The sequence below is a fragment of the Amblyraja radiata genome, chromosome 10 (assembly GCF_010909765.2).
Source record: "Amblyraja radiata isolate CabotCenter1 chromosome 10, sAmbRad1.1.pri, whole genome shotgun sequence".
NCBI lineage: Eukaryota > Metazoa > Chordata > Chondrichthyes > Rajiformes > Rajidae > Amblyraja > Amblyraja radiata.
Genome location: NC_045965.1, coordinates 15879062 through 15894731, shown reverse-complemented (window position 1 = coordinate 15894731; position 15670 = coordinate 15879062). Strand labels below are relative to the sequence as shown.

The 15670-nt window shown below is 42.9% G+C and overlaps 1 protein-coding gene across 2 annotated transcripts in view; it reads right to left on the bottom strand.

Annotated features, from left to right (window-relative positions):
• hmcn1 (hemicentin 1) overlaps positions 1-15670 on the bottom strand; it is a 402484-nt gene that overhangs the window by 327505 nt on the left and 59309 nt on the right. For both annotated transcript variants that reach the window (XM_033028175.1, XM_033028176.1), the window contains exon 4: positions 14174-14296. In XM_033028175.1, coding sequence (XP_032884066.1) covers positions 14174-14296 — 123 coding nt within the window. The remainder of the gene's footprint in view (positions 1-14173; positions 14297-15670) is intronic.

Genomic DNA, 15670 nt, shown 5'->3' with positions numbered 1-15670 from the left:
GCAACTTGTTCTCTTGAGACTGCCATGTCATTTATACAATTATGGCTGACCCATTTCCCTCAAATCCATTTTCTTGCCCGATTACCATAATCTTGATACCCTTGACTAAAAATGTATCTCATATTTGGATAGATTCAAGGATTTAAATTCTGCACCTTTGTGGGTCAAGGAATTCCAGACATAACTCTTCAAGAAAAAAACTTCCTGAAATGGACTTAGCATTTTCCTACATTATATTCAATTTGCGAATTTCACTCAATATGCACACTATCAATATCTCTCTATACACTATGTATATACTTCTTACAACTAGTTTTCTACACTACTTTTAGAGCACCTGCTAATGTAGCCCAGTACTTTTATTTCTTTTGTTAAATCACACTGTAACCAGCTGCGACTCAGCTCTAATCTCTATGCAACCCGTTGGCTACAGGCTGTCAACCGGAAACAGACCCTACTGACATGAAACTGACCCAACGCCTCTATTTCCTTAGAAGGCTTAGGAAGTTCGGCGCGTCCCCAATAACTCTCACCAACCTCTACAGATGTGCCATATAAAGCATTTTATCCGGATGCATCACAGCATGGTTTGGGAACAGCTCCATCCAAGACCGCAAGAAATTGCAGAGAATTGTGGATGCAGCCCAGGTCATCACACAAACTTCCCTTCCATTGACTCCATTTACACCTCATATTGCCTGAGCAAGGCCACCAGCATAATCAAGGACGAGTCGTACCCTGACCGCTCCCTCTTCTTCCCTCTCCCATCGGGCAAAAGGTATAGAAGTATGAAAACACACACCTCCATATTCAGAGATAGTTTCTTCGCAGCTCCTATCAGGCAACTGCATCATTCTACCACAACTAGAGAGCGACCCTGAACTACTATCTATTTCTTTGGAGACCCTCAGACTATGTGTAATCGGACTGTACTGGCTTTATCTTCCTCTAAACGTTATTCACTTTATTCCCTTTATTACACGGACTTCTCCAGCCCGTGTCGCGGGGTTGGAACGACCCGGAGCGGGGCCGTACATCGCCCGGAGCGGCTTCATGGCCATGGGACATTACAGCGCCCGCCGGGGGCTCCAACATTGTGACTTTTAGACCGGCAGCGGGGCCGTAAATCGCCCGGCACGGCCTAAAATGGCCGTGGGACTTATCATCGCCCGCCTGGGGCTTGGACATCGGGAGAGAAATGGAGAACAGGGGAGAGAAAATACTTTTCCTTCCATCACAGTGGGTTCACTGTGATGGATGTTTGTGTGAATTAAATTGTGTGTATGTCTGTAGGAAATTGTCTTTGTTTGTATGGCTGTGGAAACGGAATTTCGTTTGAGCCTCACTGAGGCTCAAATGACAATAAATATTGTATTGTATGCATCTGTACACCCCATGAATGGCTCGATTGTAATCATGTATTGTTTTTCCACCAACTGCACAGCACGCAGCAAAATATTTTCACTGTACTTCAATGCACATGACAATAAACAAACTCAAACTGACCTCTTTATCCCTTCTGTTTAAGAAGGAACTGCAGATGCTGGAAAATCGGGTAGACAAAAATGCTGGAGAAACTCAGCGAGTGAGGCAGCATCTATTGGGCAAAGGAAATAGGCGACGTTTTGGGTCGAGACCCTTCTTCAGACTGATGTAAGGGTGGGGGGGAGAAGAAAGGAAGAGGTAGAGACAGTGGGCTGAGGGAGAACTGGGAAGGGGAGGAGAAAGCAGGGACCACCTGAAATTAGAGAAGTCAATGTTCATATCGCTGGGGTGTAAACTGCCCAAGCGAAATATGAGGTGCTGCTCCTCCAATTTATGGTGGTCCTCACTCTGGCCCTGGAGGAGGCCCAGGCCAGAAAGGTCGGATTCGGAATGGGGGGGGGGAGGGGGGGGGGGGGGGAGTTGAAGTGCTGAGCCATCGGGAGATCAGGTTGGTTATTGCGAACCAAGTGGAGGTGTTGGGCGAAACGATCTCCAAGCCTACGCTTGGTCTCACCGATGTAAAGCAGCTGACACCTGGAGCAGCGGATGAAATAGATGAGGTTGGAGAAAGTGCAGGTGAACCTCTGCCAAACCTGAAAAGACTGCTTGGGTCCTTGAATGGAGTCAAGGGGGGAGGTAAAGCGACAAGTGTAGCATTTCCTGTATTTGCAAGGGAAAGTGCCAGGAGAGGAGGGTGGGTGGGAAGGGACAAATTGACCAAGGATATACAGAGCGAGCGGTCTCTGTGGAAAGCAGACAGGGGAGGAGATGGGAAGATGTGGCGAGTGGTGGGATCCCGTTGGAGATGGCGAAAATGTCAGAGGATTATTTGTTGTGACGGCTGGTAGGGTGGAAGGTGAGGACAAGGGGGACTCTGTCCTTGTTACGAGTGGGGGGATGGGGAGAGAGAGCAGTGTTACGGGGTATAAAAGAAACCCTGGTGAGAGCCTCATCTATAGTAGAAGAGGGGAACCCCTGTTCCCTGAAGAATGAGGACATTTCCGATGCCCTGGTGTGGAACACCTCATCCTGGGCGCAGATGCGGCGTAGACGGTGGAATTGGGAGTAGGGGATAGAGTCCTTACAGGAAGCAGGGTGGGAAGAAGTGTAGTCCAGATAGCCATGGGAGTCAGTGGGTTTATAGTAGATGTTGGTCAGTAGTATCACCTGCGATGGAGATAGTGAGGTCCAAGAATGGTAGGGAAACGTCAGAAATAGTCCAGGTGTACTTGAGTGTCGGATGGAAGTTAGTGGCGAAATGGATGAAGTCAGTGAGTTGCATTATGGGTGCAGGAGGTAGCACCAATGCAGTCATCGATGTAGCGGAGGTAGAGTTTGGGGATAGGGCCACGATACACCTCGAACAAAGATTGTTCGACGTACCCTACAAAGAGGCAGGCATAGCTCGGGCCCATGCGCGTGCCCATAGTCATGCCTTGTATTTGGAGGAAATGGGAGGTGTCAAACAAAGTTATTAAGGGTAAGGAGGAGAGTATCAGTAGACGGGGATTGGTTGGTTAAATCTTCTTGTTACTTGCTGCTCGTTAGCCAATACTGCAACCATGCTAATATGCGACCTCCAACGCCATGAGCTCTCGTCTTACAAAATGAGTGTGGCACCTTGTGATTGCCTTTTACAATTTCAGAACATTACACTCCAGTTGGTGCTTCAGCAAATAACTATAATACATTTGTCAAACAGATTTTCCTTTCTGAAGTCATGCTGATTCTGCATAATTGGATCATGATTTTTAAAATGTATTGCTATTATCATTTCAATAATTGATCCTAACATTTTTCCAATAACTCGTTAGGTAAGCATCCTGTAGTTACAAACTTCTGACTTCCAATCATGTATGATTTAGATGACAGACTTCTGATCCTCTAGGACATCTCTGGAAACTGGATTTTTGGAATCTCTGTAGATATTTCTTGTAGGATGAACACCGGCAGGTCCAATCTTCAGCCCTACCTGCTTGACTAATACTAAGGTTCTCATGATAGTATTTAATTTCTCCCGCATTTTTTCTATGTATTTACTGGTTGGTTCATTGTGTATTTTGGAGCAAAAAAACAAGTTGGAGCAAAAAAACAAACTGAGAAACAAACAGAGGAGTGGCCAAGACCTTGCATGAGGACAATTATTCTGAATGCATTGAAGTAGTGGGTAGAATAGATATTGAGCTGTTTGCACAACACCAACTGACTCACCTCTAAGATCACCTCCACATTTTTCTAAAATCCAAAGCATTCCCTCAGCAAGCCACAGCTTGAAGAAGGGTTTCGGCCCGAAACGTCGCCTATTTCCTTCGCTCCATTGATGCTGCTGCACCCGCTGAGTTTCTCCAGCATTTTTGTGTACCTTCGATCTTCCAGCATCTGCAGTTCCTTCTTGAACACAGCTTGCTCAATCATTGTCTTGGAGTATTTCACACATGCTTAGGGAGATCGTCTTGTTTCCTACAGCTGCAATTTGGTGGCATAAGTAAACTAGATATCATGCACCTGCCTGATGCCTTATTGTTTGATAGCGGTAGGAATCTGCAGCGCCTGGCAGTATCCCATGGCAAAGAAGTGGCAGTCATTGGCAGTCGCAACTGGAGCATGATCACCAGGATGCAGCAGGCAATGAGTATTGGCCAAGTCTTTGCCGCTATCTGACATGAAACAATGAGCCCCCTCTGATGTCGCTGTTCAAGGAAGTAAACTCACACTCTGCCTACACAACTGAGGCAGTTTTGCATCTGAGCTGGACTTTAGTTTAGTTTAGTTTAGTGATACAGCATGGAAACAAGCCCTTCGGCCCACCAAATCCGCAGCGAGTAGTGATCCCCATACACTAGCGCTATCCTACACACATGGGACAATTAATTTTTTTTACCAAAGCCAATAAAGATACAAACCTGTACGTCTACGGAGTGTGGGTGGAAACCGGAACACCCGAGAAAACCCATGTAGTCAAGGAGAGAACGTACAAACTGAAGATAGACACAAAATGCTGGAGTAACTCAGCGGGACAGGCAGCATCTCCGGATAGAAGGAATGGGTGTGTTTCGGGTTGCGACCCTTCTGCAGACTCCATCCAGATAGCACCGTGGTCAGGATCAAACCTAGGACTCTGGCACTGTAAAGCAGCAACTCTACCACTGTGCTACCATGCCACCATTCTGCACAGAACCAATGCACTGTGGAACTCCAGGATTACAAGGAGCAGGCTGCTCCTACTGTTGAATCTTTTGTAGCTGTGCATCAGAATGCTAGCCTAGGATCTGTCATTTGGCACCATGAACAGCACCCAATGTGAGTAGCCCTGGGGAGCTGGAAATCCCAGTTAGCAAGTGGATGCTTCCAAACCACAGATAGTGAATGTCATCATATACAAAGTTGGACCAAATCATAACAAATAACAAGACAACATCTGAGAGGAGTCTTTCAGAGAAACATTGAAGAAAGCAGCTGAGTGCTTGTAGGATATCTTGCTGGATCGGCCTGTCAACTCTTCAGCCTCCCCCCATATACCAACTCATTGCAGAATTTCAGGAAGCTCCGGGAAACTGCACACCGCATGTTAAACTCGACAATATATACTGAATTTGCCAACCCGCCTTTTGAGAAAGTTGGGCAGATGAACTCAAGATAAATGTGGAGCTTGATGGGTTAGTGTTTAATTTCTTTAACATTTTGTCACTTTCAACAGATTTAACAACCCATTCACTCCTAAACCATCTCAGCCACAGATTTGAAATTCGTTTTTGACAACAATGCAACCAATTTCAGCCTAAACCTCAGGGCTCAAACAACATTTTTGTTGCAAAGGTACATTGCCTTTATATCAATTATATAAACTGATTCACATTTCTAGCAACACAGGGGTTTTTTGTCACTTGCTGTTGCACACTAAATACCTGAACATTTTCAGATGTTCTCATATTAATTAATTCCAAGTTTTGATCATATTTATTTTTCTATCTCCGTTTACTTTGCCAGGAGAAAGAATATGGTTTTAATCGAAAGATTAACATGATAAATAGTATGTTTGTGTTTCAGGGCACTTTGATGAAATATGTTCTATATCTCAGCTTAATACTCTGCCAAACTAACCAAAGCGACATTCTTTGTCACAAAAAGTAAACCACAAAAATGGAAGTATAATGTTTTCCTTGGATTCGTTCAACACATTCATTTGATTAAAGATTGTATCAACATTTGTTTCCAAGGTTCTCTTTTGCGATCATTCCATTTCTTCTTCAGGTTCTGTGCAGGAATCTTCATATGTCAATACATGTTCAATGTACATGCAATGGAGCATATTAGTAACATCTGGACATTCATTCAAAGCATTTCCTGAAGTGAAAGATTTCTGAACGTGTACCGACAATGAACCGCAATAATTGGGTAAAGAAGGAAAAAACAGATAATGCTTCTGGATCCACAAGAAATTTGTTAAATTTATGCACAAATTTATTTTGCATACTGAAATGGAGCCATGCTTAATCGGTACCGTTAGTTCAATTTATATCCATGTTGCTTGCATGGTGGAGGGAGAAAAACAGAATGGTAGAGAAACCTCCATTAATCAATAAGCCAACAGGACCTCCCATCCATTAGAGACGTTGTTGCCTATTTAATTCTGAGACTATGAACTCAGAGAGGAAAGCAGCAATCACTACACAAGGACCTACGTGAACAGAATGAGGAAACGGGGTCTCCTTGATTCACAGGCTTCCAAAATGGGGAAGAGGCAAGAAGAAAAGTATTGTAAAGTAAGACGTAGAATTATATCAAAAAAACAAATGATTTGAAATGCAGCTTTTATAATTACAGTCCTAATTGGGAATAGAATTTGAAGAGCAGAAATCAATTTCCCCAAAGTGGTTCACAGCAAAATACTGATTAAGCTGTGTTTCATGAACAACAGTCTGAAGTGAAAAGGGAACAAGCACGTGAATGGTAAGAAGCAAATTCAATGTTAAATCCAGGACAAAAAAAATCAGAGTGACGAAAAGAAACGATTGATGTAAACAATAGAGGGATTAAAAAAAGACAGCACAAATAGTATTAAAAAATAATGCAATAGCAATTAAATTCTGAGCAGTACGTCTCAAAACTTTTCAAAAGTTAGTTTGCATTGTTGCAAGGTTGATTAGACTCCATTAAACCTCTACACTTACAACCAAATAAAAATCTCAGTGGCAACGTTCATTCACATTAGTCACATTGGGTCAAGAGCACTATCCATCACGGTGAATAATTTAAGAGAATTAGGCAGAATATAATAAATTGAGTAGGGGAAAGAAATAGAAAATGGGCAAAGAGAGTGGGTGAGCAAGGAACAAAGAACAGTACAGCACAGGAATGTTTGTGCCAAACATGGTGCAAAGTTAAACTGATTTCATCTGCCTTTGCATGATCCATATCCCTATTTTTTTTTTTTGCACCTCTGTGTTACTCTCTAAAAGCCTCTTAAATGCACTATTGTATCTGCCTCCACCATCACTCTGGCACTTCCACCAAAATGTTTCCATAGAAATGTAAATAAACTGGTGGTAAAAGGAGTGATGAGGCCCATTATAAATTTTATTTCGAAGTCTTGTGAGGAGACTATGTGAAGAACCCACCAGCCCGCATGCGTGTAAATACGTCGTCGTATGGAGCAAGATACGGATGCATTCGGAAATGCTCCGTCAGGTAAGATGGTTTTCTTTGCAGGAACGGTGCAGCGGGCTTGGAGATGCTGACAGGCGCGACCTGTACAGCAACCACTGTTAAAGCTCCGGAAGGGAGCAGGTGGCCCGGCCTTTTCTCTGAGTGACTGGCAGGTGCGAGGTACGAGGCCTCGAAATGGAGCAGCCTGTCGAACCAGGATCGGGGACGCTGGCAGGTACGACCTGCACAGCACCCTCCGTTTAAAGCTCTGACAGGGAGCAGTTTGTCAAGCGTGGGGCCGAAGAGGTGAACAGGCGTGGCCTGCACAAGTAACTGCGCTGAAGCTCCGATAAGGAGCAGCTGGTTGACGGAGACGCTGGCAGGTAAGGTCTGCATTCAAACCTCTGCAAAAGCTCCGAAATGGAGCAGCTTGGCGACCCGGGCTCGGAGACACTGGCAGCATAGCCTGTACAGTAACCTCCGCTAGCTCTGAAAAAGAGCAGGTTGGCGACCCGGGCTCAGGGACGCTGGCAGGGTGGAGCAACTTGTCGACCCCGGTTCAGGGAATACCAACTCGGAACTGGCTGTTCAAAAGGACCATATTGGCCAGGGAAGCACTGCCTCAACATCAAAGATTGAGGTTATCAGGCTGCTCACAAGAGTGAGGATAACTGAGTGAGTGCACAGCACTGATACAGGCAGTTAAATTCAGATATTTGAGGATATCTCCTGCTCAGAGGCAGGGAGTTTGAGGATTCCCTCAACACATGCAAAATACTTTAACTCACGGCTAAAATAGAGCTGCCAGCACGCTGGAACATAATTTGCCATCCTCTCGGGGATAGGCCAAGCAGTAAAGGCCGAACTGGCAAGTAGCATTATTACCTGACTGACAGGTTCGTGATGTAAAAAACAAACAAACAAATAAATAAATAAAAAGCAAAAGCTCCGAAAAGGAGCAGTTTGGTGACCCGAGTTCGGGGAAAGCCCAGGCCAAAACGGCAAAATATGTCCAAAAGGACAATACTGGGCAGGAAGGTACTACCTCAACATCCATGGAGGATATCATCTGTCGGCTCTCAAAACTGGAAAACCTGAGGGAGAGGTTGGTCGAAGGGAATGTGCTCTGCACACTGGCGACCGATACAGGTAGTTCCAGTCAGATGTCTGGGCAGCAACACCTGGTTCAGGGTTGCATTATGATATCTACCGCTTAGTGGAGTGGTGTTTTGATGAGTATTACATGGTAGACTCTGACTGTGCGGAAGCCAAAAGTGAACTCGAATTCTCTCAAGGATGATATGCTTCAACTCAAGTCTAAAAAGGAGCTGCCGGCATTTGTGCCTAAATTTGCCATCTCCTCGGGGATAGGAGAACCGTTAGAGGAAGGACTGGCAAGTAGCATTGGTTACTTGACTTCTCATCAGCTGAATGAGAAGAACATGCAGGACACTGCTGGAAAGTATGCTAGTCCTGATAACTGCCAGACACTCGAGGTTCCGAAGGTTAATGCCACCATTTGGGGCAATCTGAATGGCAAAACAAAGTCAAAAGACTTAAAACTCCAGCGAGTTCAGAGATTTCTCACAAGAGGGATTACGGCCTTTGCAAGGTCGGTAGAGGGAACTCAGCTGTCTGAATTGCAGTAGACGCCTTAGCACTTCTGTGTAATGCACAGTTTGAGCTCAATTGTGTTGCAAAGGATTTGTGCAAGTAATGTGCAGTCTGCAAGTATCTCTTTGGAGAAGATGTGGGCAAGCAAATAAAATTCAAGGCTGAGGTGGGTGTGGTAAAGACACCCTTTGTGGGTAAGACTCCCGGCTACCGGCGTGCATATCATCACTACCAAGCTAGCGGCACATACCGCTACACAGAGGTTGGTTGGAGCATCAGGCTACACAATTAAAACCACGCCAGAGGCCTTTTTTATGCGCAGGTTCACAGCGCTCACCATGGAAGCAGCGTTATTTACGTGAAGAAGTACATTGAGGTTACTAAAAACCTTCGAGATGAGGAAAAAGCTTTCTTCATAAGCTATAAAAAGCCACACAAGAGAGTGTCAGTGCAAATTATTTCAAGATGGATAAAGTGTACGCTGTTGGAAGCGGGAGTGAATTCTGATATTTTCAAGTCTCAAGGGCCTGTCCCACCAGCATGCGATTGCATGCGTCTAGCGCGACCAAACGTAGTCTCTTGAGGCGTACGGCCTCGCGGGGCCGGTCACAATTCCAACCGCGGAGGCGTATGGAGTTGTGTGGGGCTGGTCCCGACACCATACTCACCAATCAGCTGGGCAGGAGGCGGGCCGACAGAATTTGGACGTCGCACGGCGTCGGGCGGTGACTTCATCACACAACGGCACGCCAGGCGGTGACATCATCGCGTAATGCCACGTGCTAGGCGTATGCCGTCAAGACGCTGCGTACGGCGTCAAGATGCTGCGTACGATGTCGAGACGCTGCGTACGCCCGTCGAGGCACTGCGTATGGCCTCAATGTGGCTGCGGACCGACAGGCTGTTGTCGCGCGGGATTTTCGGACAGTGCAAGATGTTTGGAGCCCCGCGCGAAGTCGGGACCAGCCCCGCACAACTCCATACGCCTCCGCCGATCGAAGTGGGACCGGCCCCGCGAGGCCGTACGCCTCAAGCGACCATGGCTGGTCGCGCTAGACGCATGCTATCGCATGCTCTTGGGACAGGCCCTTCACTCTACCACGTCGGCAGCAAATAGAATGGAGGTTCCTCTTGATCACATTCTTGCAACAGGAGGATGGTCAGATGAACGCACGTTTCGGAAGTTTTATAATAAACCGATTAACAGGCTGGACAATTGCAGATAGAATTCTGGGCTGTGTTAATTGATATACTTGTCTAACCCCAATGTAATGGGACTTTGGTTCTGTTAAGGGCAATATACATGTATGTAAAGTTAGCATCATGTTTGAATGGCCTATGTTTTTTCTTCCAACCATTTATGGTTTATCTGTGTAGTGTGTTCACATACAGATTGGTTTACTGCATGAAAACACAGAGCTTTGACGGCTTCACGTGGTCTCGTCACGAGACTTCGAAATAAAATAGAAAGATTAAACGAGAACTTACCATTTGAAGTTTGATCTTTATTTTATGAGAAGTTGGAGTGAGAGGCTACGTGCCCTCCACTCCCAACCGTGAATCTCAATAAGATCATTCGGTAAGTCAAGGGTTATTAATCTTTCTATAGTTTAATTTGGTGCAAGTGGTCTGTGGTTTCATACAGTTGCTTTGAAGATTGACTCGCATGCGGGCTGGCGGGTTCTTCAAGTAGTCTCTCACTCCAACTTCTCATAAAATAAAGATCAAACTTCAAACGGTAAGTTCTCGTTTAATCTTTCTATTAACAAAGCAATTTAGATTGAGACAGAGTGATATCAAAAAGAGAGCCAATGCAGACTTCTTAAAAGCAATTCCTGTTTCATCACCATTATTATTTTGATTAGGTAATGAAGACAACAGAATTGCAATTGACATTATTTATGTGGATTTTCACAAAGTATTTCACCAAGTCCCAGAAGAGACGAGTTAGCCTAACTGGCTGGTATGGAATAAAACTATCAATGGCAGCACAGATAAGAAACGGTTAAAGTCATGGTCATGGTTAATAGTTCAGACATCAGTTTGAAGAAGGGTCCCAAGGCAAAACATCGCCTATCCATTGCCTCGTTAGATGCTGCCTGACCTGCTGAGTCACTCCAGCACTTTATTTTGCCATGTCATGGTGAAATAGTTGTTTTTCAGATTGGAGATGGATAGACACTGGCATTTCTGAGTGATAAAGTCATTGTTTCTTTTACATATATACTAATGATTTGGATGTGAAGGCTAAAATCCTAAAATTTTCAGATGCCACAAAATGTGAAGATGTAATAAACACTGAGGTTAATAACAGACTGCCATAGAACATAACCGAGCATCTTTCAAGAGAGAGCTAGATAGGGCTCTTAAAAATAGCGGAGTCCGGGGATATGGGGAGAAAGCAGGAACGGGGTACTGATTGGGGATGATACAATAAAAGGCTATCTATCTATCTATCTATCTATCTATCTATCTATCTATCTATCTATCTATCTATCTATCTATCTATCTATCTATGATCAGCCATGATCACATTGAATGGCGGTGCTGGCTCAAAGGGCCGAATGGCCTACTCCTGCACCTATTGTCTATTGTCTATAACTAAGTTGGCACATTAAATGGACATTGGTAGATGAAATTTAATGCAGAGATGTGTGAAATAGAAACAATGAGCATTGTTACAGGCTAAATGCTGCGTCAGGAGCATTTGCAGGGATGCCATTTTTATACCACCTACAAAAGAAGTTAATTTCCAACAGCAACTTCTGAAATGTTACACTTATCTACACAAATCCATGCAGCAGATGTAGCCATTCAGTTTGTGCATGACAAATGATGACCAGTCTTAACTTCACTTATTTTCCTAAATATTATACATTTCTGACATTACTTTGGGCACAAGACAAAATGTTTAATTTCTGGAAAACCTTCAAAAAATCTAAGCAAATGCTTATTTTCTAATAAAACCTTAACAGAAATTAACAGCATCAAAAGAAGCAATCATTTCCATGCAGGCTGGGTAAATGATGGGAAAATTGCTATGGAATGTTGCAAATGATAGGATAATTGGAAAACTGGACAATAGCAGTGCCATTAGACAAAGTCAACGTAGATGTTCGGAAGGGAAACAAAGTTCGACAAACATTTTGTTTTGAGAATTTAACTGGCAGAATAGATAAGGGAAAATCAATAGCCTGGTGTGGATAATGTATTGGCATTGACGGAAAATTGGTTGACGGGCATGAAACAACGGGAAGAAATTGATTTTCTTCCAGCTGGCAGTTGATAACTACTATGGTACCATTGGGATCAGTGCTCAGGTCACAGGTCTTCTTAATCTACTTCAACGATTTGGGTCAGGGCACAAATGAAAGCTTTTGGTTCGTCAAAGACACTCATCTGGGTGGGTTTCGGAATTGTGAGGAAGACGTAGAGGCTTCACAGTAACTTAGACTGATTGAACAGACATAAACATGGCAGGCGCAAGATAAATATGCAGTTATCCACCTCAAAAGAGAAAATAGAAAATCAGCTATAACTAAGCCCTGAACTACATTGACCTGGGGGGATTGATTTTGTCTTTGCAGTATTGTTTGTTTTTTTAATACTGAACTTATTTTTTGTTGCTAATTATGGTGTTTACCGAGTACTATGTTCGCATATCTGTTGCACTGCTGCAAGTGAGAATTTATGTTCCAGATTGGAACATATGACAATAAAACACTCTTGTCTCTTGTTATTTAGTAATATAGTAAGAAATGCTGATGTTTGAAGAGACTTGGATGTTCTGCATACGAATCACGAGGAAAACATGCAGAGAAGTGGGCAAATGGTATATGAGCCTTCATAACCAGAGGATTTGAATATAGCCAAGTGTTCCTTGCTAGGTTTTGGAAAGACCACAACTGTAGTGCCATACACATTTCTGGTCTCCTTCTCCAAGGATACAACTAGACATTGAGAGAGTGCAGCAAATCAGACAATTTTCTGGGATGGTAGGGCTGATGTATCAGGAGACATTTGATGGACTGGGTTTATTCACTAGAGCTCAGGAGAGAGAAGAAGAAACAAAACAAACAACATTCTGATAGTATTAGACAAACTGGATGGGTGGTGGATGTTTTCTTGGAATGCAGAACATGTCATCATAGTTCCAGGCCATGGCAAGACATTTGGAACTGAGAAGATTACCAATTTCTTCGGAGGGAGGTCAATCCATGGTGTTCACTATCATAATGACCAAGTTGTGAAATATATTTAAGAAGGAGATATACAATTTCCAGATCCAAAAGTATCATCAGGTTTCATTTTCAGTTTAGTTTATTGCCAGGTGTGCTGAGGTACAGTTTTGTTGCATGCTAATCAGTCAGCGGAAAGACAATACATAATTACAATTGAGCCATTTACAGCGTAGAGATACATGATAAGGGAATAACGTTTAGTGCAAGGTGAAGCCAGTAAAGTCCGACCAGAGAGAGTCCGAGAGTCACCAATGAGATAGATAGTAGTTCAGGACTGCTCTGCAGTTGTGGTAGCCAATATAGCAGGAATATATTGAGATAGATGACCTTATAGCACAATGGAGCTTGATGGCTAAATGGCCTACCCCAACTTTACTGTATTAATTCAACTGCACACACATTGGCAATCCTACAGATGCAATTCAGACATGATACTCTGACCATTCCTTGTTAGACACAAAATGCTGGAGTAGCTCAATGGGTCAGCTCCGCATCTCTGGAGACAAGGAATAGGTGAAGTTTCGGATCGACTAGTTGGAAGAAGGGTCTCGATCAGAAACGTCACCTATTCCTTTTCTCCAGAGATGCTGTCTGACCCTTTGAGTTACTCCAGCATTTTGTGTCTATCTTCCGCTCTGTAGAATGACAGTTTTATCTTCAGTGACTGGCATATTGAGCACAAAAGCAGATGAGGTTGGTTACCTAATACTCATGGTACAGTGTGACTTTGTAAAGATTGCACTGCTATCAAGCTAGAATGTTCAATAGTGCCAAACCCACCCCACCCTACACTGAAGAAATTTGGAACAAAGGCAAAACAAATTACAAAAGTAAACAAATTTGAATTTTAAAATATATCTAGGCTGTACAAGAAAAATGAAGTAAGGAATGATTTGAGATACAGGGAAATGAAGTTTATATAATTAGTCTGGTGAGCTTCAATTTCAAACAATGTAGGGAGTAAAGAATAGTTACTTTAAATTCATTCATGTTCTTGAATCTGGGCACCAACATATATTGTCCATCTCTAATTTCCACAAGAATGTGATAGTGAGCTACCTTCTTAAAATGCACTTAAAAGTTGACCACACTTAATCGATTGATCCTGGGAGAATATAATTTCAAAAACGTCCGTCATTGACTAAAGCCACGCCGGAAGTCTAGAACAAGTTGATGTCCAACTTTACCTCATTGACTTGTTTCTTGTCAAGGTGGAAGACCTGGCCAGAACTCGTGGAAGCGATTTCTTCATATACCTTATAACCAACATGGCTTCGATCATCACAGTCTCCAGTGAGCACAAATACAACCTGCAGAGGAATAATACAAATTTAAATTGCTACATCCTAGTTTGCATTAAATCCAAACTTTTTTCACACTGCTATTGAACAAACAACACGTGCTTCAGATAAAGATTTACTATGGTATCTGAATGAGCTGATTGAGTAGGTTAGTGATATGATTCTTTACATTTGCCATCTTTCAATTCCTTGTTATATTCCTTCATATCTAGAATGTGGTATGAGAGTCAAAGAGTCATACAGCATGGAAACAGATGCTTCAGCCCCCTTGTTCATGTTGACCAAGATTAAAATGAAATCAGACAGCAAATTTCTCAGAATACTTTACACATCTATAATTTGCCATATTTACACAAAATCAAGCATTTCTGAAAGACAGAAGAAAATTCTAGCTCGTATTATTCTTCCTTTAGTTTTCTGTGGTAGAACACATTAACTTAACTCTGAGTTTCTGAAATGAAGGGCAAAGATAACACCATGTGTTTGCCATATCGATATGAGACTAAACAATGAGTGCCAACATATATAATTTCCTGGAACACCCTCAGTTCCTCAGGTACTAAACGTGGACATTTTCCCATCAGGATTTCTCAGATAAAACCTTGTTAGACATTATTACCATGTAAGCAGTCCTCTTGTTCATGGCCATCTTGCCTGTAGCCAGAGTACAAACACTGCAATTATTTAGCATAAGTAAGATGGCCAATCAAATCATCCACTTGACAACTTTTGAAAAAATGTTTTATTTTTTAAATTATTTCTGGAATTTGATATGCTCAAGGAGTTCCAAATAACATATACTGTAGATCTTCATAGCATAGCCAAATTAATCCCACATCAGCTTGGAATTGATTTGATTTAAATTTTAGATAAAATATATTTTCTTTTTCTCTTGCATCTGAGCATTCCTGAGGATTGTAACAAAAGAGCACAAGGAAATCTCTCGTAATACCCTTCCCACAGTAACGTGAGGTTTAGCCAGTGAATAGGAAAATATGCCTCAATTACTTTTATCTACAGTATCTTGATTATGCACTAAAGTGTAACATTTTTTGGCAGACAGGTTTAGAGTTCTCAGCACAATTCTGTCTTTCAATATGGAATGCTGTAACTGATGTATTTCAGTGATACAAATCTGGGTATTGCATTAACCATTTCTGCTTCCTTAGAAACAGTAGAAGCACAGAGTAAATAAACTCAGCTCTACACTTGCTCACTCAATTAAATAGCAGCCACTTGGGACCAAATGATACAGTTGCTTAGGTATTGAGGCAGTCCAACCATAACTGAACCTCAAAGAGGAACTGAATGATGGAGCAATGGAGGATCAAATACAGCTGACGATGGTGGATATGAAGAACGTTTGCCCCTGCTGGTTACACC